The following is a 23934-nucleotide window of genomic DNA, read 5'->3' as shown; positions in this document are numbered from 1 at the left end:
CTGCAGTATTGTAAATAAAATACATTTTTTGCTTTAGTGCCAACATCACCAAAGACTGTCTTCATAGACTTTATTGTAGAAACAGAAACATACTCACAGCGAAGGCCGATTACACACACACACGCACTATTCTTAACATACAGTCTATATCCGTTAGCCACTGGGATCAAGAGCACCTCATTTCCTTACTTTGTAGTGTACTGAAACCTTATTTAAAGCATGTTTAAACCGTTTTACTGGCATGAACATCATAGCGGTAGTTGGCATAACAAGTGAGTTAACTGCACTTCAAAATGTGAATATATAAAATATAATATGAAAAAAATACTAAAAACCTAAACTTTTTTTGCATAATATCAAAGAGGACACACTCCAGCTGACGCTCCAAAGAGCTCAGTACTTCCCCCTGAGCCTACGAGGGGTGGGGGCAGGGCTGCGGGGTGGAGACTGCTGGCGAGACCGCAAGATCCGTGAGTACGGTGTAACATTTGCTTCTTCGGCAGCACGAGTATTGTATTTACGCGTTGGGGTACATGTCGGGAACAAAGACTGGAAAAGGGGCCTTTTTTGCGGCGGCCGGTTCTCAGTGTCACTTGGTGCAGCGACCTCATAGCCCCTCTTCTTGTAGGAACCTGGCGTGATGGAGGCAGCACAGCCCGAGGAGGGCAGGACGGCCTGGGTCTGGGCCAGGGTCTCTGCTTTCCGCCTCAAGTCAGCCTTTACAAGCATTAGGCCATTCTGGAGGTCCAATAGGATTTGGTCCTAAGAAGAAGTCAGTAAATAGGGTTAGACAAGACCACAGAGGGGGAAGTGAAGGTAAGGTCAGGAGGTTAAGAGAGAGATAGTAAAGTGAGCCACTGAACATGCTTCTGCACAGTAATCACCTGGTGCAGAGGTTAGAAACCTAGATTTAGTTTAAAAGCTGGCTGTGCATTAAGATTGTTAGAGAAGAGAGTAGAGGGAGAGAAAAACAAAGTGTTTTAAATTGAGAATTTTCAGCTTGAAATTTGTCTTATCCAAATAAAAATGATTAATGAAACCTGTATTTGATCAATTTGATTGAAGTCTGCAGTAACTAAACACTAACAAAAGAATGATTAACCTCAGAGCTGCATTATTAAAGTGAGCTTTCTATAGCCCACCATGACATTTATTTTTGCAGACTTTATGTTTTCGGACTTCTTTCTTTTCTCAGAATACACGGTCGAGCACCCGTACACACGATTTCACAGAATAAGCTCAGAAAAATACAAATGACGTAACATTGTACTATACATATCTGTGGTTCTACCTGTTTGGCCAGTGTCTCGTCTGCAGCCGTTAGAGCCTGTCGCAGCCGTTCCCCTCCCGTGTTGCGACAGCAGGCTCGTTCACCGGACTGCAGGTCGGCCCCGAGCCTCTGCAAATCCAGACGCAACTGACGCAGGTTCTGTTAGGAAAAAAAGAGTCAGGATTTTAGTTTTTCCTGAGGATAAAGAGACTCACATGTGGCTAAATCAATGGTGCATTGCATACGGCACAGCGGTAACTGACCCGTTGACCGTCCTCCAGCTTGCGGTCAGCAGCATTGGTGACAGTGCAGGCTGAACCTGGGACTTCCAGCTGCATCTTCAGCTTCGCCAGCTCTGCACAGGCAAGCAGAACAAGACGGTCAAAACCATCAACAACATCCGAACACCAACACATTATCAGGGCAGTGTTTCAGTCACCTTGTGTCCTGGCGAGCAGCTCAGCGCGACACTGGTCCAGCTCAACGTGCAGTCTGCCATATTCTGCCTGACCAGTGAGGCGCTGAGAGCGCCGAGGCCCCTCAGAGTCTCCATGTGGCGCCGACATGCGGACCGGTTCAGCTGCCTTGGTTTTATCATGGGCCTCAGACAAAGCTTCAATCTCCTGATCACGCTCCTAACAGAAAGGGTGAAAAGAAAAAATATCTTAGCATGGACACAACAACAGAATTATTAAAATAACTACATTGCAGATACACGTTGCATTTGGGGAAAGATATAATTTAACTGAATAACAGATTGTGTGTGTATTGAAATCACACCATGGGGGCAGACTGCCTGAAATAATGCCAACTTAAGGCTGAAGATTCAGCGCTCACCTTCAGCTCCTGGCTGTAGTATTTTTTCAAATGTTTTTGGACGTTGGCTAACTTGTCTTCGTACCTCTCTTCGATTAGAGACCTCTCTGCCTCCAAGGTCTCACTGTGGGGCAAGAAGACAACACAACTTGTTATCTGCATGAATTTCAAAGAGCAGCATTTCTCATAATTTTCACCTTTCAGCTTCTTGTTGTGGGCAATGTCTTTGATGAAAAAAATACAAGGAATGGAAATGATGGACGCAAATAAAGCACAAGAGAATGACTTGAGTGACTAACCCAATGCATTATTTATTATGAGTAATATCATTAGAGCTAGTTCCCTATAACACACACACACACACTCTTTATGTCATTATCTTTTACATGTACTGTGTTCCATGTTAAAAACAGTTGATCTGAACAAAGCAGACACGCACCTGAAGCCGTCTTCCATCCTAGAAATGACCTCCATCATCTCAGAGACCACCTGCTCTCTCACATTTGCCTCAAGAACATCTTTCTCTTCCCGCTGGCGCTGCACTTCTCTCTTCAGGACATCGATGGCCTGCAGCAAAGCCTAAATAAAGCACAGTCAGCAATTAGGAACATTGGACAAGTGGCTGTTTTTAATAATGTGGGTTGAAAAAAAAAAAAAAAAAAAAAAAAAAAAGGAACTGGTTTTAGTTGATCTTTAAGACACAATGTAGACAAAACACAACCGTTGAAAGCCTTTATGGCAACTTTTTGTGATTGCTTAATAGATTTAGTGATAGAAAGCCTTGTAAAGTAAAGAAAATTGGGTATGGAAGTAGTTGTGTAATAAATATGTAACTATCACATATGATGTCAGGGGCGCTTACCTCAGTATTCAACATGGTGATATCTCCATCTTCAACATCACTCTCATCCCCTTCTTCTTCCATCACTGTGCTTTCGTTACCATTTGCTGCTGGCTCACGCAGAAGGGACAGGATGTAGGCCACTCGGGTCTTTGTGGACGGGCCATGGACCAGCTGAAATGATACGAGGGATCTTTTATTTCTCCTGTTTCTTTGGTCTTACATGGAAGACTTAATCAGTCAGAAGTTGTACAATACAAGATGTTTTTTTTTTTTTACTTGAGTAGCAATAGCGGAGAATTTGAGGGCTTGGAGCGTCTCGTCATAGATGGAAGAACATGGGTTGATGTTGACCACCATGCTGGAAGTTCCTCTGCCACAGAAGAAACCCTGCAGGACCCGGGTCATCTTACTGTCCCTGAAGGGCACCACTTGAGGGGGTCGCGACCTGGGGATGTCAGAGTTGTCAATTTACTCGAGGAGTTATGTACATTTTCATAATTTACTACACCACCAGTAACACATCAAAAAGAGAGTTCACCGGTGGTGTACCGTCTTTCCAAGTTATGGTTAAACACGTACTTGTTGTTCTGGTTGTGCCTCAGAGCAGCAATACAGCGTCCCAGTGTCAAAAGGGACGTGTTGATGTTGTTGGCCTCCTTCATCCTCTCACCGTTACGCTGCTCTTTGCAGCGTTCAGACCCAGCCAGATCACACACCGTTAGTCTAAAGAGGAGAGAGCACAAGACGCAGCACCGTTTTATTGCGTTTGCAAACTCAAACAAAAATACCAAAAATCAACCAAAGCATAAATTTAAAGTCGGTAACTAAAGGTGAACTTACTCGCTGATGTGCGTGGCCTGGGCCGAGTCCGTCTCTGGGCGGACGTGCAGGACACGGATGGAGAACATGCTGTGGCTGAGTAGATGACACGTTTATTATTAGAACTGCAATGAGTGTGCGCCAGACACATTTGTCAAAAATATGGCAAAAGTTTAACGCGCTCCTACCTACGGCTGGAGTTTTGGTTGAGGTGAGTGCTGGCAAAGCTCTGGTTACGACGTCCAGCCCTCAGAATCCTCCAAGCTTCCTCGGCACTGCGGACCTGGATCCAGGCCAGGTCTGAGATAACAAGTGGAAAAAGCAGAAGAATGTAAACAAGAAACGGCGGCAGCAGCAGCAAAAGCAAAACCTGTTTTAAGTGCTACTGCACAGATTTTAAAGTATTAATCACTATATGAAAAAAATCAAACATGCCGTTTACGTATTTTATCATCTATGGCAGCGTTTTTATATGGTGGCGTTTCAGTTGCACCCAAAGAAGAAGTCTACAGTTTTTAACGTAAATTCCTGCTTAATTAAATGTAACATCCATCAGAGGAGAGAAGCTGCATACTGGGATTGAGCTTCACGAGGTTCAAACTGATATACACACCATATTAATTATTTAAACAGTTTCACATTTTAGAAACAGTATTCCATGTGAAGGAGTGAGCGTTACCTTTCACATAAGGGTTGCCATGCCTGTCGTCACTAAGCCGCAGCGTGACCCTCTTTCTGGGCTGCAGGGAGGGCGAAGCATCCAGTAGGTCGTACAGGAACTCATTGTATATCTCGTAGAAGGCCACCCAGATAGAAAACTGCACCCCCTCCGCCAGATCATCTGCTCCACTGTGTGAAAGGCTGTCAGGCTCCAGACAAACACTGTCGCTGTCTGCAAAATCAATGTGTGATGGTCTTTGTTAAAAGGAAAGGCTTTTACAACGGCAGCAATGATTTGAATTAGAGATGTCAACGGAGAACATTTTTACGTCAATGGCGCACTACAAATGAAATCCAATTAGGCACGAGTAATACAGCAATCTTGTTGACACTTTTGCGTTGTCTCGTACTATGCTGTCATCTGTAATTGTTCAACAATACCATACAAAGATTTCCTACACTATACCCCCCCTCATAACTGCAACTGGTATTCTCCTCGCCAATATGTGATGCGTTATGCTGTTAAACGTACTTCCACTCCCAGTAAAAGTACTTGAAAAATGTGTGACAGACTTTAAAATGTCTCAAATGTGTCTTCATTTGGGACATACTGATGTCCTCCTCACCTTCAAGCTGGGTGGCAAAGTTACTTGTAGAGGAGAGTCCTCCAATGCCGCTGTCCCAGACTGTAGAGTTACCACCTCGACGAGAAGTCAGATTCCCATCCTGTAACAAACAACAACAAAGGACGTCAGCTCATATCTTTGTGCAAGAAGACATTCTAATCATTTAGGAGTAAAAAAAAACAAAACAAAACACTTAGTATTAAAAGATCCAATCTCTTCCTGTGTCTGATGTGCAAAGGGTGCTGAAAGTTGTAAATTCAGAGTTCTTTTCCTTTACCAAGACAAACTATTTTGACACTACTTCCTTGGTTGTTCGTGTCATTTGCGTTCCATAGAGAGGTAACGTGGATATATTAGGAGATAGAAAGCTTTTTATATCTGGAGCACATACTCTTGAAACAGGCTGGTTGCCATTGAACTAGATGGAATTCTAGGAGTTCAGGATGAGTTAGATATTGAAAATGACAATTTTACAAAAGTACATTATTAACATGCTGTATACGTGGCATCGATAAGACACTGGGACACAATGTAGCAAGAAAATGACATTATCAACTTCATACAACCTTTAGAATTTGCTCTTCTGTTTACCTCTTTGAGCAGAGAGTTTCTGCGGATTTCCTCCACCCTGACCTCACCGGAGTCGAGCTGTCTCACATCCTGATACATGACAGGCTTCAGGTCCAAGGCACAATAGAGGCGACCCTGCAGTTTCCTGAACAGAGATGCCAAAGCCCGGGGCAAGAGGCCCGCCTCTCGACCGCTGCCTGCAGGTCAAGGTTTGAGACTTTACATTCTAGGCATTTAACTGGCCACATGAGCGTTGAGAATGCTATATTTGCATCTCCAATCATTCCACATAGCTGCAAACACAACATCACAACCAAAGCAGAGCTTTATACTGATGAAGATTATTGTTTTTTTTACCCTGCACAGTGTAGGTCTTTCCAGAATTGGTGACACCAAAAGTGTAGAGGAGCCTGTTTTCTCCTTGAAGCACATCTTTCACCATCTTCTTCATTGTAGACTCATAAAACTGTTGCTGTGTGGTCTCTGGCCCAAAAATCTATGAAAGATGGGTGATGAGAAAACATCAGTATGTGGCATCTCTTCTTCTTCAAATAGAAAATATTAACAAAAGCAAAATGTTATTGCAATATGCTTTACTTCAGGATACTCCTTGTTGTTGTTTATGACAGGCATTAGTTGCTATGTCCATAACTAGCAACACATTAGCATTTAACAAAACACACAAGCACGAGCCTACCTTTGAGAAACTAAACTTGTGCATGCTGTGGGTGATGCCCCTCTCTGCGGTCCTCATGTTCTGAGATTCTTTTGGAGCTTTGAGCAGGAGTGTCTCTTCATCTTGGACAGCCACACAACCCTAAAAGAAGAGTGAACCTTGAGCACAAAGTACAGGTGTACTAAAGACAATAAATGCACATAATCAGCTGACAGAATCATAGTCTTACCTGTTCTTCTCCCCTCTGACTCTCAGTCTCACTAAGCGGCCGGATGCGCAGAAAAACCTTCACCCTCTCTTTGTCCCCTTCGTCACAACTACCTTGTCTCACCGCTGCAGCCTTCACTGCTAGTTTCTAGAGACACAAATTAAAAGCATCTTTATGTTTTGTTGCATATATTGAATAATTTAAAACCTTAAGAAGAAGACAGCAAGTCAATGTAAGTTTCTAAACGTTTAATAAAAGGCGTTGTAAATGTTTTCGTTACACCTTAGGGGTACTCACTGGTTCTGCAATGGGAGCCCAGGTGTCCAGGCCGGGGGAAATGACAGAGATCTCAGGTAGACGCGGTCTAGACGGGCCTCCGTGCTCTGCTGCCGTAGACTCAAACACAGCCATTTCCTCGTCCTCGTCAGAGGGACATCCACACGGGGAGGACAAAGACAGCGCCATGCTCACCTGTTACAAGAGGACACATTGTAGTGAGTATGAAGTTGGAATGAAGTAATTACAACTCATTTCAAACCCTGACCGTGAGCCAGGCAATGCATGTAATGCCCTTGTCAGTATGCAATATAAAGAAATTAATTAATAAATAGATTATAATGCTCAATCAGACCTGTCTCAATTACTCTCTCACACACACACACACACACACAAAGGTGAGTGTGCCCCACCCACCTTATTAATTAAAATGAGGGTGTGTCATGACACATGCTGAGTAAACACACAGAAACTGGATGAACACACTTTTTTGCTTCAAAGCCAAACAGCAAGACTAGTCAAACAAGAAAATGGATTCCCAGGAAATCAACCTGTCTTGACAAGTTTAGTATTGAAGCAGAAGAATGACATCATTGGTATCAATTAAAATAATAAAGGTTAAGGCTGCACTGGTCTTCTTTAACAGTGGCAGTAAACAGACAAAAAGGCCCGCATATGCTGTACTCAGAGAAGACGTGGCGTCTACCAACACTATAGTTAACAGTGATACACAGAATGGATACGGCTATGTGCTGGATGGCCACCACAGAAACAAACACAGGAGAGCACGTTTCTAACACTATATATTTGTTTTAACAAAGGAAACGACGAGTTACGTTTAGATAAATGGCATTTAACGTAATATTATTATATATATTATGTAAGACATTGCACGATTTGGAGGCAACTTTAACTAGTATGCGTATGTTAACGTTAACCGTACTAGGAATATACTAAATACAGAGAACACTTAGCCATCCACCGTTTAACTTACCCCGAATGTTGAAAGTGCGATGAGCGGCTGGATTTCAGTAAGTTATCTAACGTTAAAGGTTCTTAAGATACTAAGTCTGTTTATCAAAGCTACATGAAACTAACCTACTACTTCTTCTTCTCGATACCGAAGCACTCTGAGCCTCAGCTGATGTATTTTACCGGACTGCGTTTGGTTTTTGAACAATGCGCTTCCCCCACAGAGCGAGTCGCTGATTGGCTAAAGTGAGTGACGTTGCGCTCGGGAGCATTTTACGCAACGCGACGTCGACGAAGCAGAAGTATCGCGATACTACTGCCTCTCGTCAACAAAACGTCCCGTGACCATTCGTTTTAGAGAAGCTCTCTCGTTGGTTTTAAAAACGGGATGTTTCAACACTGCCTCAGTGTTGAAACATCCCGTTTAACAAACTAACAGCATGCAAGCAGTCAAATCACTTGTATTCAGACTAATTCTGACTTTCATCATGGTCTCAGATTTAATTCATCCATACAAATGCAATACCACGAGTTTGACCAGCAGGTGTCGCATTTTTTAAACTATCAAATCAAATACACTTCTTGAAATCAAATGCATCCAAATAGTGGACAATCAGTGCTTCAGGTAAATTCGTTTTCCAAATTCTAAGCTAAGCGTACCACTGAAACTGTCCCTTCTTAAAAAAACACCCCTTTCATGAGGTCCTATTATCCGTTGAAAATAAATGTGGCATGTCATTAAAACACATGTGCATGGGTCAACAATGTTATCACAAGTATTGCTTAAAGTAACAATGTCAGGAAGTAAAGTGACATTTTTTTTATCAACCTGACAAAATTACGTTCTTGTGGGAAGAAAAGAAAAGAAAAGGCAACACTGTAGCTTCTTTACATTCTAATAGAATGTAAAGAAGTTACATTGTATCAGAATGTAACTTCTTTACATTATAATAGAATGTAAAGAAGCTACATTGTATCAGAATGTAACTTCTTTACATTCTAATAGAATGTAAAGAAGCTACATTGTATCAGAATGTAACTTCTTTACATTATAATAGAATGTAAAGAAACTACAGTGTATAGAATGATTCTATTGAAGTTATTCCTTTTTTAAATGTTTTAGACGAGTCACTAATCACTTTATAGTGATTATAGCTGATTACATTTGGTTACATTGCTATTTGCTGTCATTGAAAATAAAATGATTAAATAACAATGTATGTATAGGCTACTTGTATTGTTTAAAATAATGTCAGCAGGGACTGTTGGCCCTTGGGCATTTTCACATTATCAAATCTGGCCCTCTTTGAAAAAAGTTTGGACACCCCTGGCTTAAAGGAAGAAGCAGAAAAAAAGAAAGAGGACATCATTTTGTATGAGTGAGGGAGGAGAAGGTTATTCTTTTGTATAGAAAGTGGAAGTAAAGACAGGAGGTGGATGACAGAGAAGTGGAGACTTACCCCAAAATTAAAATATCATGTTTATTTCACATACATACCACACAAATTGTTAGACTACATTTTACATGATGATAGAAGTGATACAAATATGTTTTATGCTTTATTATATATCTTACCATATTTAACTTTCTGAATTCATGAACAAACACCATTCGGACATTAATGCATACTGGCCATTTCTTTTAAATGAATTGAAAGCATTTAGCTTTTCTTGATGATTCGCACGTCACATTGTTTAGCCATGAAAGTCTTCTCCTGGTTCAAAGCTTTGCTCTATAGTGGTGGTGATGCTGTGAATACTGACGTGTTTGTGTACATTTTGGAGCCTTTGTTTCTGCACACTGTGCTGAACACCGTAACAGAAGTAGATGATTAAACCTGTTTGAAGAAAAAATACATCTCCTATGATCATGTTTGTTATTTCAATGCCTGTGCACATTTTGCGTAAATGAAAACGTGTATTTTACAGTGATGGTGATTCACTTACCTACTGCCATCCACACTGCATAGCGGATCCATGTGTCCGATCCAAGTTGCACCATAAGATAGACATTGACAAAGGTGCTGAAAACAGGAAGCACTGGCACAAAAGGAACCTGTACATATGAAAGAGCAGAAACATTAAGACAATAATATAAAATAAAAACTAAACTTCCCTGTTTGGAAGTACGCAGTTTAATATATGAAATGCTACTCGTTAGGTATTTTTTTTTCTTCCTGTTGGGACTGATTTCCTACATTTTGGTAATCAAAGTTTATGATTTGAGTAATTTTTAATGTAAATCATTAAATGTGCACTTTAGGTTTGGTGAGTCATACCATGAAAGCAGCTTTGGTTGTGTTCTGTGTGTGTCTCCAGATGATTAAAGTAATGAGGATCAGCATCAGTATGATGATAGAGACACAAAGTAAACACCACCACTCGAGGGCCTGCTGGGAGTCCACAGCCCCAGATATGACGAGGCTTAGGATGATAGCTAAAAAGACTGAGGAGAACAATGTAAGTTCCAATGATTGTTAACAATGGAAATCATCTATATGCTGTGTAATATGCAAGGATGGTGTTAAGATCACTTACTCATAAAAACAGTTAAAAGAGTCACATTCTTTGATGTCCGTGACGTGGCTTGTGAAGGAGGAAATATTAATCCAGTAACTGTAAAGGGTTCTGGTTTGCTGGAACTTGAATCCTCGCTGAGGTCTGCTTGGTACCTGTGAAAGTAAGAAAATATAAATGAATGCACTCAAGCATAATTTAATTATATATATTGATAAAGCTGTGACTTAAACGTGGGATCAGTGGCATCAGTTTATTCCTGTTTCTTTGTCTTTCCTGGTTCACATCAATTAAATGAATCCCAGTCTATAATACAGATCAATGTCATCTTACTTAATGATCTTTTGTCATTATCAGTGAATGTAGTTAAATGGAATACAAAATGCATTCTTAAGGTAGAAGCTGAAAGTATCTGCCAGCTGTTATAAATGACCAGCGTGTACTATCAGCTCATTAACCATTTTCCACCCACGACACCAACACCACTCATAAACATCACGAAACAAACATAGTAACTATTACGATTAGAGTAATAATACCACACATATGTTTATTATCATGAATCATACCTTAATATGAGGATACATATGGCAACGAGTGTGTAGGCAAAAAGGGTCCCAATTGACATCATGTCAACTAGCGCCTTCAGGTCAAACAATAACGCCATGATAGCTGAAAAGACACGAATAATAATGACAAGAGCAATTCACATGAACTTCAATAATTTCCTCCAATGCTCATTTCAATTAATCATATTTTAGCTATAACTTTATCCCGAGGTTGGTCCACAAGCATACATTAATTGACACCAACAGTTTAAAGGGTTCCCTCTGCAGATTTACTCAGCTCTGTACGATACAGCTTTAAAAGGAAAACATTATCCTCTCACTAAATATTTCCCCTAAAATAAATAAATACATTTATATGTTTAGAATAAGCGTAGTTTACATAAACCATTTACTCCTGAGCTCAAAACAGGAACAGACTAAATCTTTCAGAAACAAACAGAAAAGCTTTCAAATTATTATGACTTGTGTTGCCAGTTTTACCTGCTACAACCCCTGAAGCCAGGGTCGCTATAACAGGACTTTGTCTGTCACTCATTCTACTGAGAGGTCTGAAGAGAAGTCCATCCCTGGCCATGGCAAAGAGGACACGGGGCATCGGGAACATCGATCCTAGTAAGCTGTGGGAATGTTTATTCATGTTATTTGCTTTTGTTTTAATCCGTAATAGTGATTCCAATTATCTTAATTTACAGGATGTACTGTATGTTAGCCAAGTTGAAAGGTTAGCCGAGAATGAAACCATCCAATTAAAATTGAAATTTAAAATAAGGTAAATCCAAGTAATGATTGATTTGGCTGGTTTCATACCTTGTTGACAGTGCACAAAGGGATCCCACAGCCACTACATACTTTGCAGGTCCCCAACCGATGTATGTAAAGGCCACAGGCAACGGGCTGTGAACACTGAGCAAATAGTACGGCATCAGAAGAGTCAGGGCTGCAGACACACCAAAGTAAGCCAGGAAGCAGATGAGGAGGGATGCCACGATGCCTAGTGGGATCGACTTCTGAGGGTTTTGAACCTCCTCTCCTGAAGAAAATAACACATTATTACTGTATAGTAACTTATTGTTCCAACTCACACAGGCTCCGCATTTGCCTGCTGAAAATTGGCATAAGTGCAGCCGGCCAATCAGGACAGCAGTGTATGCTTCGTTATATACTCTGGGGTCCGCACATATTTGAGGATGCATGTCCTGATTTGCCAGCTACGCTTGTGGACATGCGTGGTCGTGATTGGAGAAGATTATTACCCATAGATGCCATTAAGGGACTCTGCCTGTGCTTATAGAACTAGGGTTATGTTACAATATTGTAACCTTGGACTTTTATATCGGGCTAAGCCCCTGCATCCCCTCTCAGTCTTGCAGTGTACTACATCAGTGTTAGTTTACCTGTTGTGGCAATGCAGTCAAATCCAACAAATGCATAAAAGCATGTGGCAGCTCCTGCTAATGTTCCCTCGAAGCCAAAAGGGAAAAATCCGCCACTGCCATATCTGCTTGTGTCATTCAGGGATGTGTAGTTACTGCAAAGAGCAGACATGTTGATGCTTGGTCATGCAACGATAATCAATGAATGATACATATTTCAAACCTACATTTAGCAAGAAAGGTCAACAATAGCAGCCTGAATAATACTGTACTGTACAATACTGTTATTAAACACATAAAAGCACAACATCAGTCCTAATTGAGTCGAGACGTTACATGTTGGTGTGGCACAGTATGGGGTGGAAACACTTTTATTTTTCTTCATTATATATAAAATACAAGAACCCATACTCATATCCATCCAGGAGAGAATCTTCACCGATGTACCAGTTGTTGATGTCCCCCTTAATGACTCCAGAGATGATAACAAACAGCAACACCAGGATGTTAACTGCTGTAAAAACCTTATTTACAATAGCAGACTCTTTAACACCAAATGCAAGAATCCCTAGAAAGAAAACAGACAGAAAATATGAAGTTGGTCATGAATACAATGGAACCTTGTTCATATACTCAATATGCATTAAAAAACATATTATAAAATGTTATAATCTACTATTATTTCCTTCAGTTTCCACACATAAGTTACAATATTAAACTCTTACACTTGGTTACAAACTGAAACTTGCCTGCCAAGAGCGTTATGAGGCCAGCTGCAAAGAAGTCTGGGTAGGGAGCCAATCCAGGTAAGTCCATCGCAGCTTGTTTGCCCAGAGAGTTGGCAATGACATTTCCAATGAGATCGTCAAAGGTCCCACTCCATGCTCTGGCAACACTTGACGTCCCTTAAAAACAATTTATTTTAGATTTGAGGCTCATTTGAAAGTTAAAGAGGACAGAAATATTGACAAGATACTTTTCCAAGATGACTAATAAACACCCATCACATGCAGTAAATGTATTCAGAGAGTGGCACTATCTTTACCAATGACATAAGACAGCAACAAGTTCCAGCCAGTGATAAAAGCCCATATCTCTCCCACAGTCACATAGCTGTAGAGGTAGGCAGAGCCAGTCTTGGGAACACGAGCTCCAAATTCAGCATAGCAAAGTCCTGCAAAGACGGAGGCCACTGCTGCAATCAGGAAGGAGATTATGATACTCGGCCCGGCCACGGTTCTGGCCACTTCTCCCGACAACACGTACACACCGGCCCCCAGTGTGCTGCCGACCCCCAGGGCCACCAGGTCGAGGGTGGTCAGGCATCGCCGAAAGTTGGACACCTCTCCTTCAGGGTCCAGAGGTTTCCTACGGTACAGGCTCTGCAGGAATAGCAGTATCTTTGCACCAGACATCCTATTAATCAAGACATCGGGTTTCATTGATCGCTCAAGATAAAGCAACACAAAAACGGCTGAAGCATGTATGTTGAATTTAAAAGAGCTTAAAGACAAACAAGACATTAAAAGATAGAATATTACTCAGTACACGGTTGTTTGAAAATAGCATGATTTTACCTAAACATTTAGTTTACAGCTATTCAAACATAACACACAGAACGTTTCCAAACTCGTTTTCCAAATCAAATGTTAGACACTAATGAAACCATTTGTAACTTAAATGTTATTCTAATCTTCAGTATTTGTCTCATTAAAGTCCATTTGATCAGAATTGCATTGCATAAAAGTTGAGTCCAAGTTCAACTATTGATAAAAGCAAATACTGTAATCATTTAAAACTGAAAAATTGTGAGAGACACAGAGGAAAAAAGTATTTACATTTCCATGATTAAACTGTCACAATTCCATCATATCATTTTACAGTTTGTGCTGTAAAATTGCTGTAACGCGGAAGTCTTTCAGCCAAGACATTACGAAGAAAATTATGACCTTGTACATCACATTCAGTAAGCAGCAAGCACAAACACACACTAACACCCACAGTAAGTAATTAAAGCTCAGTGTTTATGAAACAGGAAGAAATGAAGGTAGGTAGTCGCTCCAATAATGTACATGTTTTATTTTACTGTATACATGATGTATCGATTATTAATCACTAGATGAGGAGTCATTTAATAACATTTAATTTCAAAATGATAGACATTTAGAGCTCGACATATGATTATATTATCTAACAAACTGAGATCATATCCAGTAGATTCATAGACTCATTCTTATCAGAAAGTCATCCTTACCTTTTCAGCTGAATGCCGCAGTGTGTGTGACCACACGCTACTTGTGAGGATAAATCCATTCACTGTGAACTCTTTGCTGCTCAACATTTTTGACACATTATGTTACTTTTCAGACATACATGCCATTTCTGAAAAATACGGGATACGAATGATTTGTTTGAGGGCACTTCTGCAATGTCAAACAATAACACACATTTCAGAAAGCATGGAGGCCTTTACCCAGATTTTACTTGAATTTTTACAATGAACAAATTAAGCACAATCCCATTTGTGATTCATATTTTTAAATAAAACACATTAATAATAATAATAATAATACCATGATTGGCATTAAAACATAATGAATTTTACACAATTATTGATGTCTTGATTGACACAAAAAATTGACACTGTTGAGAACTAAGTGATGCTGTGACTTTGCTTTTATGAATTAAACTAATTCAAACAATACACAAAGAAAAGGTCATGTTGATGCAAGGAAAACATGATCACTACTTCAACTCAAGGTTAAAATATTTATACGTTTCCAGATAACTTCTTTTATTTTATTCTGGGCTAAAAAAAAAACAATGCTGGGTGAAAACATCCCAAAGTTTAACAGAGCTGATTGAGCGTAATCACACTTTTGTTCACTCAGTGTTTCAGTTACACTTTCTAATTCAAGATCCTGAAACCTGTTCAGTCTCTCAGCCCTCAGTCCTCTCTCCCCTTGTCCAACTACTCCTTTTGTTGCTTATTTGGACTAAATAACTCTCTTTACATTTAAAGACTTAAATCATAATCTTTAGAAAGTGATTTGTTTCAGTTTGAGTTATAGTAACTTTACAAAGAAACTACAAAATCTGTAAAACCCCTTCAGTACTTTTTAACACCTCTTACATGTTGTGGTCTGACTGTGCTTTTCTTAATCCAGTTAAACTCTATTACTGATGGAGAGGTGGATGACTTTCTTCCAATGATTCAAACAAATAAGAAGCTATGAGTAACGTTAGAGAGCAGACTTTTTATCCCTTGTGCCCGATGTCTCGACGACGCACAGCTTTGGGTCGTGCCACAGATAAGTCAACATGTTGTAAAGTGAGATTGTTTTCACAGGAGACATCTGCCCAGCAACAAATTGAAGACCCGTTCATCAGAGCATAAGGAGGCAGCTAATTGTTTGAGGAACATAATGGTGCGATCCACTGCTTCCAGGGGTTCCTGGTATCATGCTGCAGCTCTTCTGGCAAAATGCAATACAAGTTTAAACTGGAAAAATGATCACTGGACTGGCAACCCCATGAGGATCAAATCTAAGTGCAGGTGCATGTCAAGAATACTGAGAAGCGTGTTAGAAATAAAAATGGCACTGAAGCAATTTGGATGTCTTTTTTTTATTAAAATAAACCTACATAAAATATTTGCTGGAAAGAGAAATTATTATGTTTGTAGTAATACAGACAAACATTCAGTTAGGCCTACACAACGTAAAATACACGTTTATGAAGGCCGTAGACAAAGACAACCTTCACCACGTGTCTCTTTCTTCTCATAGTATAAGCTAGCATGTACGATTGTATTCCTGTAGTTATGCGGTAGGAGTCGATCATTTCTAAATCTCTCCCACTTTAGGTTGCGATGACTTTAGTTCAGGAGGAGTGAACTGAGTAGACTTCATTAGCTGAAGGAAATGGACTATCCCTCTCCCTGTTAATGATTCATCTGCAGAAAGAGGTTCAGAAGCTCACACTATTGTTCAGTGAATTCATTCAGCACCCTGGATATTTTAGGAAAAAGACCTTAAAATCTGTCTATGCCTGCAGGTTAACTTTTTCATTCAAATCACGCACTCAGGAGTTCAGGTGGTAAGTTTGATTCTGTATCATTTTACATGTTTGATGTTTTTATTGTTTTTATTTTGGAGTTAAAAAGCACTGAATAACTGTTAGAGAGTTAGAATTCAGCCATCGTCAGCTTACTTTTTGATTAAGGTTTGATTAAGAATGAATCCGTTTTTTAAAACAGATGGTCATATTACAGTCAATTACTATATGCTGACATAGCTTTGGAAACATTTGTGTGTTTCTATCTATTTTTTATAAATTCGGAACAGGTAAAAAAATGTGTGAATTGTTATTTTGGCCTTTTTATCATTGTTATTTAAAAAGAAGACATGGGGGACATTGGATACTACATTTGACAATGGATAATTATTTGATTATACTCTATAATCATTTTGTTTAAATTGATAATTTAATGCAAAATATGCTTCCCATCCAAAGTGCTGACATTAAGAAAATGAAATATAATTATAAGGCTGTGCAAAGAACTTCTCCTAATACTGGTAATATGGCCAACATTGGCTGTTACAGCCGTTAGCCACTTCATTATCACAGCTCTGCCCCAGCATTTTTCCAGCAGTATTAGCCAGATGCAGTAGGCTTCTCTCCATGGTGACTGGCTTCACTGGCCACAGCATGAGACCGAGCACTTAAAAGAAGGAGGGTCATTAGAGTGTGACTTCACTCATGTATGTCCACAATCTATTTCAGTTCAGACGGATATTTCAAGCAGCATGACTGCAGCATTACTGCGGTGTGAAATGTTAAAATGAATCTCTTCTTAGAAACATTACCAGAGAAGTCAGCTCTTAAAAAAAACGATTTCCAGACTCTTAAATAAACATATGTAACTGCGTAGCCCTGCTAGAGAATAATAGCCTCGGGTCATGTCGGCTTCTAGCACCATTCTTACCTTTTTCCCTGCTTATAAGCGAGCTCAGTGCATGGATTTTTTTTCCACACAGAATGAATTTTCAAGAAAATAAAAAGCATCTCAAACTAAGACAAAGTTTCCTTTTCTACATGCATGTTTATTTTTCAATATAAATATATTGAACATCAGACTGTAGCCCATTTGACTAAAAAAGCATGATGTGTTTTTCCTTTTTCTCTACAGTCAGACAATCTCATCAGTGCAAACATGAATAACACAAAACAGCGCAGCAGGCAGATTGATGGGAGAAGATAATACTGAGAAATACCTTCACTCTGGGGAGTTGTAGAGCATAATCCTACGCATTAGAAAGAAAAGAAAGATGAGATTGGTTCTGTATTACCTGATAGTGTTGGGGTCCAGTTATGTGATTTCAACCTATGGGCCCCATCAGAGAGCACAGATGACTGGTGATATTTTGCTCGGGGGTCTTTTCCCCATACACTTTGGAGTTGCATCCAAAGACCAAGACCTCGCAGCTCGGCCCGAGTCCACACAGTGTGTCAGGTACCATTTTGAGACCGGTTTACATTATTAGACTGAATGAGTGTGCTCAACTTGTCTAAATCCATGCTTTGTTTGCTCTTACAGGTTCAATTTCCGTGGTTTCCGTTGGCTGCAGGCCATGATTTTTGCGATTGATGAGATTAACAACAGCAGTACTCTCCTGCCCAACATCACCCTCGGCTACAGGATCTTTGACACGTGCAACACAGTGTCAAAAGCCCTGGAAGCTACGCTTAGTTTTGTGGCCCAAAATAAGATAGACTCCCTGAATTTAGATGAATTTTGCAACTGCACTGATCACATCCCAGCAACCATTGCAGTAGTCGGAGCAGCTGGATCCGCAGTCTCCACAGCTGTCGCAAACCTACTGGGTCTTTTTTATATTCCTCAGGTGAGTAACTGATTACTGGTCACAAGGCAACACTGTATCCTGAATATTATGCAAACGTACTTGCAATGGATTATACATTTTACAGGAAATGTAATGCTGATGTGTTTTAGCAACAAAATGACAAAACCTTTATGTTAAATAATGATAATCAAAGATTACCTGAAATCTTTAACATTTCAGATCAGCTATGCCTCTTCTAGTCGCCTACTGAGCAACAAGAATCAGTACAAGTCCTTCATGAGAACCATTCCTACAGATGAGTACCAGGCCACAGCCATGGCAGACATCATTGGGTACTTTGAGTGGAACTGGGTCATTGCTGTGGCCTCAGATGACGACTATGGACGCCCAGGGATTGAAAAGTTTGAGAAGGAGATGGAGGAGCGAGACATCTGCATTCACCTAAATGAACTTATTTCTCAGTATTTTGAGGATCATGAAATCCAAGCGCTGGCTGACAGGATTGAGAACTCCACAGCTAAAGTCATCGTGGTGTTTGCCAGCGCCCCAGATATCGAGCCTTTAATCAAAGAGATGGCGAGGAGAAACATCACAGATCGTATCTGGTTAGCCAGTGAAGCGTGGGCTAGCTCCTCTCTTATCGCTAAACCAGAGTATCTTGGTGTTGTAGCAGGGACTATTGGGTTCGTTCTAAAGGCAGGGAATATTCCTGGCTTAAGAGAGTTCTTGCAGCAAGTGCAACCAAAGAGAGACAGTCATAATGAATTTGTCAGGGAGTTTTGGGAAGAAACCTTCAACTGTTATCTGGAAGACAGCCTGAGACAGCAAGAAAGTGAGAATGGCAGCACAAGTTTCAGGCCTTGTTGTACTGGTGAGGAAGACATCACAAGTGTTGAGACCCCGTACCTGGACTACACACACCTTCGTATCTCCTATAACGTGTATGTTGCAGTTTATTCCATTGCACAGGCCCTGCAGGACATACTCACTTGCACTCCTGGACATGGACTCTTTGCCAACAATTCCTGTGCAGATATAAAGAAAATGGAAGCATGGCAGGTAAGATGTTACACATTAACCCCAAACCAAAGCAATTCATTACCAAATGATGTACCTTTAGCCATGTTTGAAGCATCTAAATGTGTGGTTCTGCCTCGCAGGCCCTGAAGCAGCTCAGACATTTGAACTACACCAACAGCATGGGGGAAAAGATGCACTTTGATGAGAACGCAGACCTGGCAGCAAACTACACCATTATAAACTGGCACAGGTCTGCTGAGGACGGCTCTGTGGTGTTTGAGGAGGTCGGATACTACAACGTGCACTTCAAGAGAGGAGCCAAACTGTTCATTGACAAGACAAAGATTTTGTGGAATGGATACAGTTCTGAGGTCAGTCTAACTGTTTTGTAGAGGATGTCCACATTAATGTATTGTCCCCCCCCCCCGGTAATTTGGTGTGTTTTCCTTTTCCAGGCATGATCTAGTAAGGGTTATAAGCAGGTAATCACAGCATAGAAGGGAAACATTGACATCTTTGCAAATGTACATTGTTACAATTGCTGCAGGGTCACTTAAAGCTGCAGCAACTGGATTCTTTTGTCCACTTGTGGGCGGCAGAACTCACTATAAACATTGATCCCTCTTGAACATGTTATGGCAAACATGTTAGCAAATACTACTAGTCACTAACATTGACTGTCTGGGCAGGAAGCATTTAGTGGCGTTCAGCATTCAGCAGTGAGAGTGAACCAAACAGTAAGTGTGCGGGATATAAAAAACAAAACAACGAAATGAAAGATGTTAGAACACTTACAAATTACAAAGTGTGCCAAATATCTGAGTTTCATGCTTGAAATTTGGTGAGTATTTAAACTTTCCACTGCATTCAGCCTGGGAAACAAAAGACTACCCATCTTGCTCCTGATTTCTTGTTTGTTTTCTCTCGTGTTGACTTCATAGGAAAAGTATAAAATGCTCCTAAAATAGTTCACGCTTTTCCATCTCACTATTCTTCTTTCAATAAAAATGTTACACCAATGAACCACATTTGCTTTTTCTCATGTCACTTTTCTGTCTGTTTGCATCCTGTAGGTGCCATTCTCTAATTGCAGTGAGGACTGTGAACCTGGAACAAGAAAGGGGATCATTGACAGTATGCCCACATGCTGCTTTGAATGCACTGAGTGCTCAGATGGAGAGTACAGTAATCATAAAGGTATTGAGATGCCAAACATTCACAACCTCATATCCACTAATGTTACACCTAGTGTTGCACTTATAACACAGATGATTTTTTTTTTGTATCTATACAGATGCCAGTGTTTGCATCAAGTGTCCATATAACTCTTGGTCCAATGGGAATCACACATTCTGCTTCCTGAAGGAAATCGAGTTTCTCTCCTGGACAGAACCATTCGGGATAGCTTTGGCTATATGTGCAGTACTGGGTGTGCTCTTGACAGCCTTTGTGATGGGAGTCTTCGTCAGATTCCGCAACACCCCAATAGTGAAGGCCACAAACCGAGAACTGTCCTACGTTCTCCTATTCTCACTAATCTGTTGCTTCTCAAGCTCCCTCGTCTTCATCGGAGAGCCACGGGATTGGACGTGCCGTTTACGGCAACCTGCCTTTGGGATCAGTTTTGTTCTCTGTATATCTTGCATCCTTGTGAAAACTAACAGAGTACTTCTGGTATTTGAAGCCAAGATCCCTACAAGTCTCCATCGTAAATGGTGGGGATTAAACCTGCAGTTTCTGTTGGTGTTTCTGTGCACATTTGTTCAAGTCATGATATGTGTGGTATGGCTTTACAATGCCCCTCCTTCCAGCTACAAGAATCACGACATTGATGAGATCATTTTTATCACCTGCAATGAGGGATCTGTGATGGCTCTTGGGTTTCTTATTGGCTACACATGCCTCCTGGCAGCTATATGTTTCTTTTTTGCATTCAAGTCACGGAAACTTCCAGAAAACTTTACAGAGGCCAAGTTTATCACCTTCAGCATGCTCATATTCTTTATTGTTTGGATCTCTTTTATCCCTGCGTACTTTAGTACTTATGGCAAGTTTGTTTCAGCTGTGGAGGTCATTGCTATACTGGCATCCAGCTTTGGGATGCTGGCCTGTATCTTCTTCAACAAGGTCTACATCATCCTCTTCAAACCCTTCAGGAACACCATCGAGGAAGTCCGATGCAGCACCGCAGCCCACGCTTTTAAAGTGGCTGCAAAAGCTACGCTGAAACATAATACAGCTGCGAGAAAAAAGTCTGGCAGCATCGGTGGATCTTCTGCCTCGACTCCGTCCTCATCCATCAGCCTCAAGACCAACGGCAATGACTGCGACGGGACTTCAGGAAAGCACAAGCCAAGGGTGAGCTTTGGCAGTGGAACAGTTACTCTGTCCTTGAGCTTTGAGGAGTCGAGGAGGAGCTCTCTGATGTGATAGCATACAGTATGTGTAAAAACATCAGCTTCATCTAACCCATTAATGGGGTGGGTTTTGGGACTTTATTTTTAAACACATTTACATGTAGACCTTTTCATTTTCCCATGTTCTTAACAATTTTTCTGACAGATGACCAGTCAAAATAATATTCTGTAGTATACCTGAATCCTGTGACTCTTATTATTTTCAGCATAACCCTGATGTACACTAAGCTAATAACAACAATTTTGTACTATTAAAAAACATGACATTAAATCTTTAAGTTGTTGTTTTTTCTTTGGAGATTTTATATCTTATTTGCTTTAGTGAACTTTTAGTTTATCTATCTATCTATCTATCTATCTATCTATCTATCTATCTATCTATCTATCTATCTGTCTATCTGTCTGTCTGTCTGTCTGTCTGTCCATCCATCTATCTAACATCTTAAGTACACTGACAAGACAACCCTCCATGGTCAGCACAAAAGACATGCCTGGTGTGCCAACATTTGATCAGAGGACAAGCCAGGCTCTTTAAGCGAGACATGAGGATGTATGAGTCACACTGTAAATACACAATTACAGGATGTCGACACAACGTTCCATACGTCTATTCTATTGTGGTGAATAACAAGGCAACAAAAGATACGGATGTAAAGTCCGTCGACATTGCCAAATCCATGCCACATTATTTAGGGTGTATTTGGGTAGAACAAAGTGTGATATAAATTAGACATATTTGTTTGGTTTAATAAAATAAGCGTCACTGCTGTCATCACAGTCAGACTAAACCACAACGTCTAAAGTGTCCCTATTCCGATTTAGACTCTTTCGTAATCTATCATTTGGGATTTATTTGGGATATTCTGTATTTCTCGGTTTCCCTCCAGACAAAGTCTCCTTTCTGCATTCTGTCTAATGTTTAAAAATGACAAATGTTGTATTACAGCTCACACAACTGAAAGTACTTGAATTAGTTTGAAGTATAATCTAGGATAACAACCAATATGCTTTTATATATAACTCAAATTCTCTCAGAAATATAGATCTGAATAAAAGAAAAAAACCTGATCCGAACAAAACAATGAACATGCTGATGGAGGTCGATGGGACATTTTGGTGTAGATCTCTCAAAGAACATTCGCTGCTTGAAATTATCACAAGTCTCTGATAACTGCAAACAGTACAGGCCTATCTCACATGTTAATGTCATTCTCGCAATAGGACTACACCACACAGTCATGGCCTCACAGTTTGGAGGAGGTATAGAGAAGAGGGAGGAGCGGCTTGGGGAAGGCACTGTTTATTCTGATCCACTCAGAACTCAGTTACTATAAGCTGTAACTATTTCCTGAGTAGAAAAAGACTCTTGGCCTATGAAGTAATAATAGAACAATAAAATAACATTAACGTATACGTTAAGTATATTTTGATTTTTAAATTAAGTTCTAATTTTAAATACGACTTTTACTTATGTATATTTTCCCTTTTACTTATTGTAAGAAAAGGGTTTGAGTACTTATTTTTCACATAATTACCAAGTGAAGGCTCCTGTAATGTGAGCTGAGAAGAGAAATACTTTGTTTGTCCATGAATAAAATATTCCCTAAGGTCTTTGGGAACTTGTATGGTTAAATGTATGAGTGTGACTCATTTATAGCTCGACGATGCCACCCTAGGAATTGCACCCAAGGAAATATTCATTAAGAAAAATCCACAAGATGCAAGACAAGATACTAATAATCAAATGAACTCAATAAAGGGTGATATAATGGTATCAGGGCAAAACAACAGCAATTAATAGTAAGATACTGTAAATGCATCCCACTGTTTCTGTTTTACTATTTACACACAATAAAAAGTATGTGAAAAGGCGTTTGAGGACTGCAGGACCTCACACATCGCTCAACAGGAGGATGACATGCTGAGACATCCAGTGTCATATAGCTGACCTGAAACAGGCTGAGGAGCAGCTGGACAACCACCTCCTCTGTTGGCAGGAGGACAAGACATTTATCCTCAAAGCCTGTGCAGCCCAGAGAGACCAGCTGTTGTCTGTGTTTGATCTGCAGGATGGGTATTGCATGATGGGAATGTTTGTCACAGTCGTATTCCTGGGCACAAGAGGAGCTTGTATAATTTATCCATATACAAATTGCTGAAGTCAGATCAGAATATACATGGCTTTATTTGTGCTACAAATAGTAATATTAAAGTGAAATAGTTATGCAGTTGAAAAGTAGCATGGAGCAATATATATATATATATATATTTTTTTATGAAACAAAGGTTGAAAAATAGCATGTAAATCAAAGTTAGAGCAATTGTCACTAGGAGCGACGAGCTTTTACTTTGAAAACCACTTAACGGAAGTGTCAATAAAAAACATGCATGAACATTATAGTTTTAGTGCAAAAGCTTTTAGTATGAAATACAC

The 23934-nt window shown here is 40.2% G+C and overlaps 3 protein-coding genes across 3 annotated transcripts; 1 reads left to right on the top strand and 2 right to left on the bottom strand.

The window, feature by feature from the left end:
- Window positions 1-45: 45 nt before the first annotated feature.
- Window positions 46-7875, bottom strand: kif20a (kinesin family member 20A). The gene is made up of 19 exons (XM_076102199.1): window positions 7760-7875; window positions 6787-6960; window positions 6511-6636; window positions 6303-6422; window positions 5963-6101; window positions 5627-5802; window positions 5036-5135; window positions 4429-4641; window positions 3938-4049; window positions 3771-3845; window positions 3510-3653; window positions 3207-3375; window positions 2949-3101; window positions 2526-2665; window positions 2108-2210; window positions 1710-1905; window positions 1534-1625; window positions 1292-1429; window positions 46-762 (listed from the first exon to the last, which is right to left on the bottom strand). Exons 2-19 carry the CDS (start codon window positions 6952-6954, stop codon window positions 394-396), a joined length of 2733 nt encoding a protein of 910 aa, XP_075958314.1. The 5' UTR covers window positions 6955-6960; window positions 7760-7875; the 3' UTR covers window positions 46-393.
- A 1557-nt stretch (window positions 7876-9432) lies between these two features.
- Window positions 9433-13611, bottom strand: LOC142959953 (cationic amino acid transporter 2). The gene is made up of 11 exons (XM_076101476.1): window positions 13242-13611; window positions 12946-13101; window positions 12602-12764; window positions 12218-12351; window positions 11631-11853; window positions 11304-11440; window positions 10824-10926; window positions 10276-10409; window positions 10017-10183; window positions 9685-9793; window positions 9433-9575 (listed from the first exon to the last, which is right to left on the bottom strand). The coding sequence occupies exons 1-11, from the start codon at window positions 13609-13611 to the stop codon at window positions 9433-9435; spliced, it is 1839 nt and encodes a 612-aa protein (XP_075957591.1).
- Window positions 13612-17526: 3915 nt separating this feature from the next.
- Window positions 17527-21513, top strand: casr (calcium-sensing receptor). Its single transcript, XM_076102679.1, has 6 exons — window positions 17527-17711; window positions 17796-18102; window positions 18283-19122; window positions 19224-19454; window positions 20157-20280; window positions 20378-21513. Exons 1-6 carry the CDS (start codon window positions 17527-17529, stop codon window positions 21511-21513), a joined length of 2823 nt encoding a protein of 940 aa, XP_075958794.1.
- Window positions 21514-23934: the final 2421 nt, after the last annotated feature.

Source organism: Anarhichas minor, unplaced genomic scaffold, assembly GCF_050575085.1.
Source record: "Anarhichas minor isolate MPS153535 unplaced genomic scaffold, ASM5057508v1 ptg000027l, whole genome shotgun sequence".
Classification (NCBI taxonomy): domain Eukaryota; kingdom Metazoa; phylum Chordata; class Actinopteri; order Perciformes; family Anarhichadidae; genus Anarhichas; species Anarhichas minor.
The sequence above is the reverse complement of the archived record's forward strand: the minus strand, read 5'-3'. Positions and strand labels throughout refer to the sequence as shown.

What these genes read in the sequence shown, in the direction of transcription:
- kif20a (XM_076102199.1), bottom strand. Translation starts at nt 6,954, where the DNA reads ATGGCGCTGTCTTTGTCCTCCCCGTGTGGATGTCCCTCTGACGAGGAC. An exon ending in ACAAGTTTAGTTTCTCAAAG is followed by an intron (nt 6,102 to 6,302) that starts GTAGGCTCGTGC and finishes CATCTTTCATAG; the next exon opens with ATTTTTGGGCCAGAGACCAC. An exon ending in GAAACTCTCTGCTCAAAGAG is followed by an intron (nt 5,136 to 5,626) that starts GTAAACAGAAGA and finishes TGTTTGTTACAG; the next exon opens with GATGGGAATCTGACTTCTCG.
- LOC142959953 (XM_076101476.1), bottom strand. Translation starts at nt 13,611, where the DNA reads ATGTCTGGTGCAAAGATACTGCTATTCCTGCAGAGCCTGTACCGTAGG. An exon ending in CCTCATAACGCTCTTGGCAG is followed by an intron (nt 12,765 to 12,945) that starts GCAAGTTTCAGT and finishes TTTTCTTTCTAG; the next exon opens with GGATTCTTGCATTTGGTGTT. An exon ending in TCTTTTAACTGTTTTTATGA is followed by an intron (nt 10,184 to 10,275) that starts GTAAGTGATCTT and finishes TGTTCTCCTCAG; the next exon opens with TCTTTTTAGCTATCATCCTA.
- casr (XM_076102679.1), top strand. Translation starts at nt 17,527, where the DNA reads ATGAGATTGGTTCTGTATTACCTGATAGTGTTGGGGTCCAGTTATGTG. An exon ending in GAGTCCACACAGTGTGTCAG is followed by an intron (nt 17,712 to 17,795) that starts GTACCATTTTGA and finishes TTGCTCTTACAG; the next exon opens with GTTCAATTTCCGTGGTTTCC. An exon ending in AGAGTACAGTAATCATAAAG is followed by an intron (nt 20,281 to 20,377) that starts GTATTGAGATGC and finishes GTATCTATACAG; the next exon opens with ATGCCAGTGTTTGCATCAAG.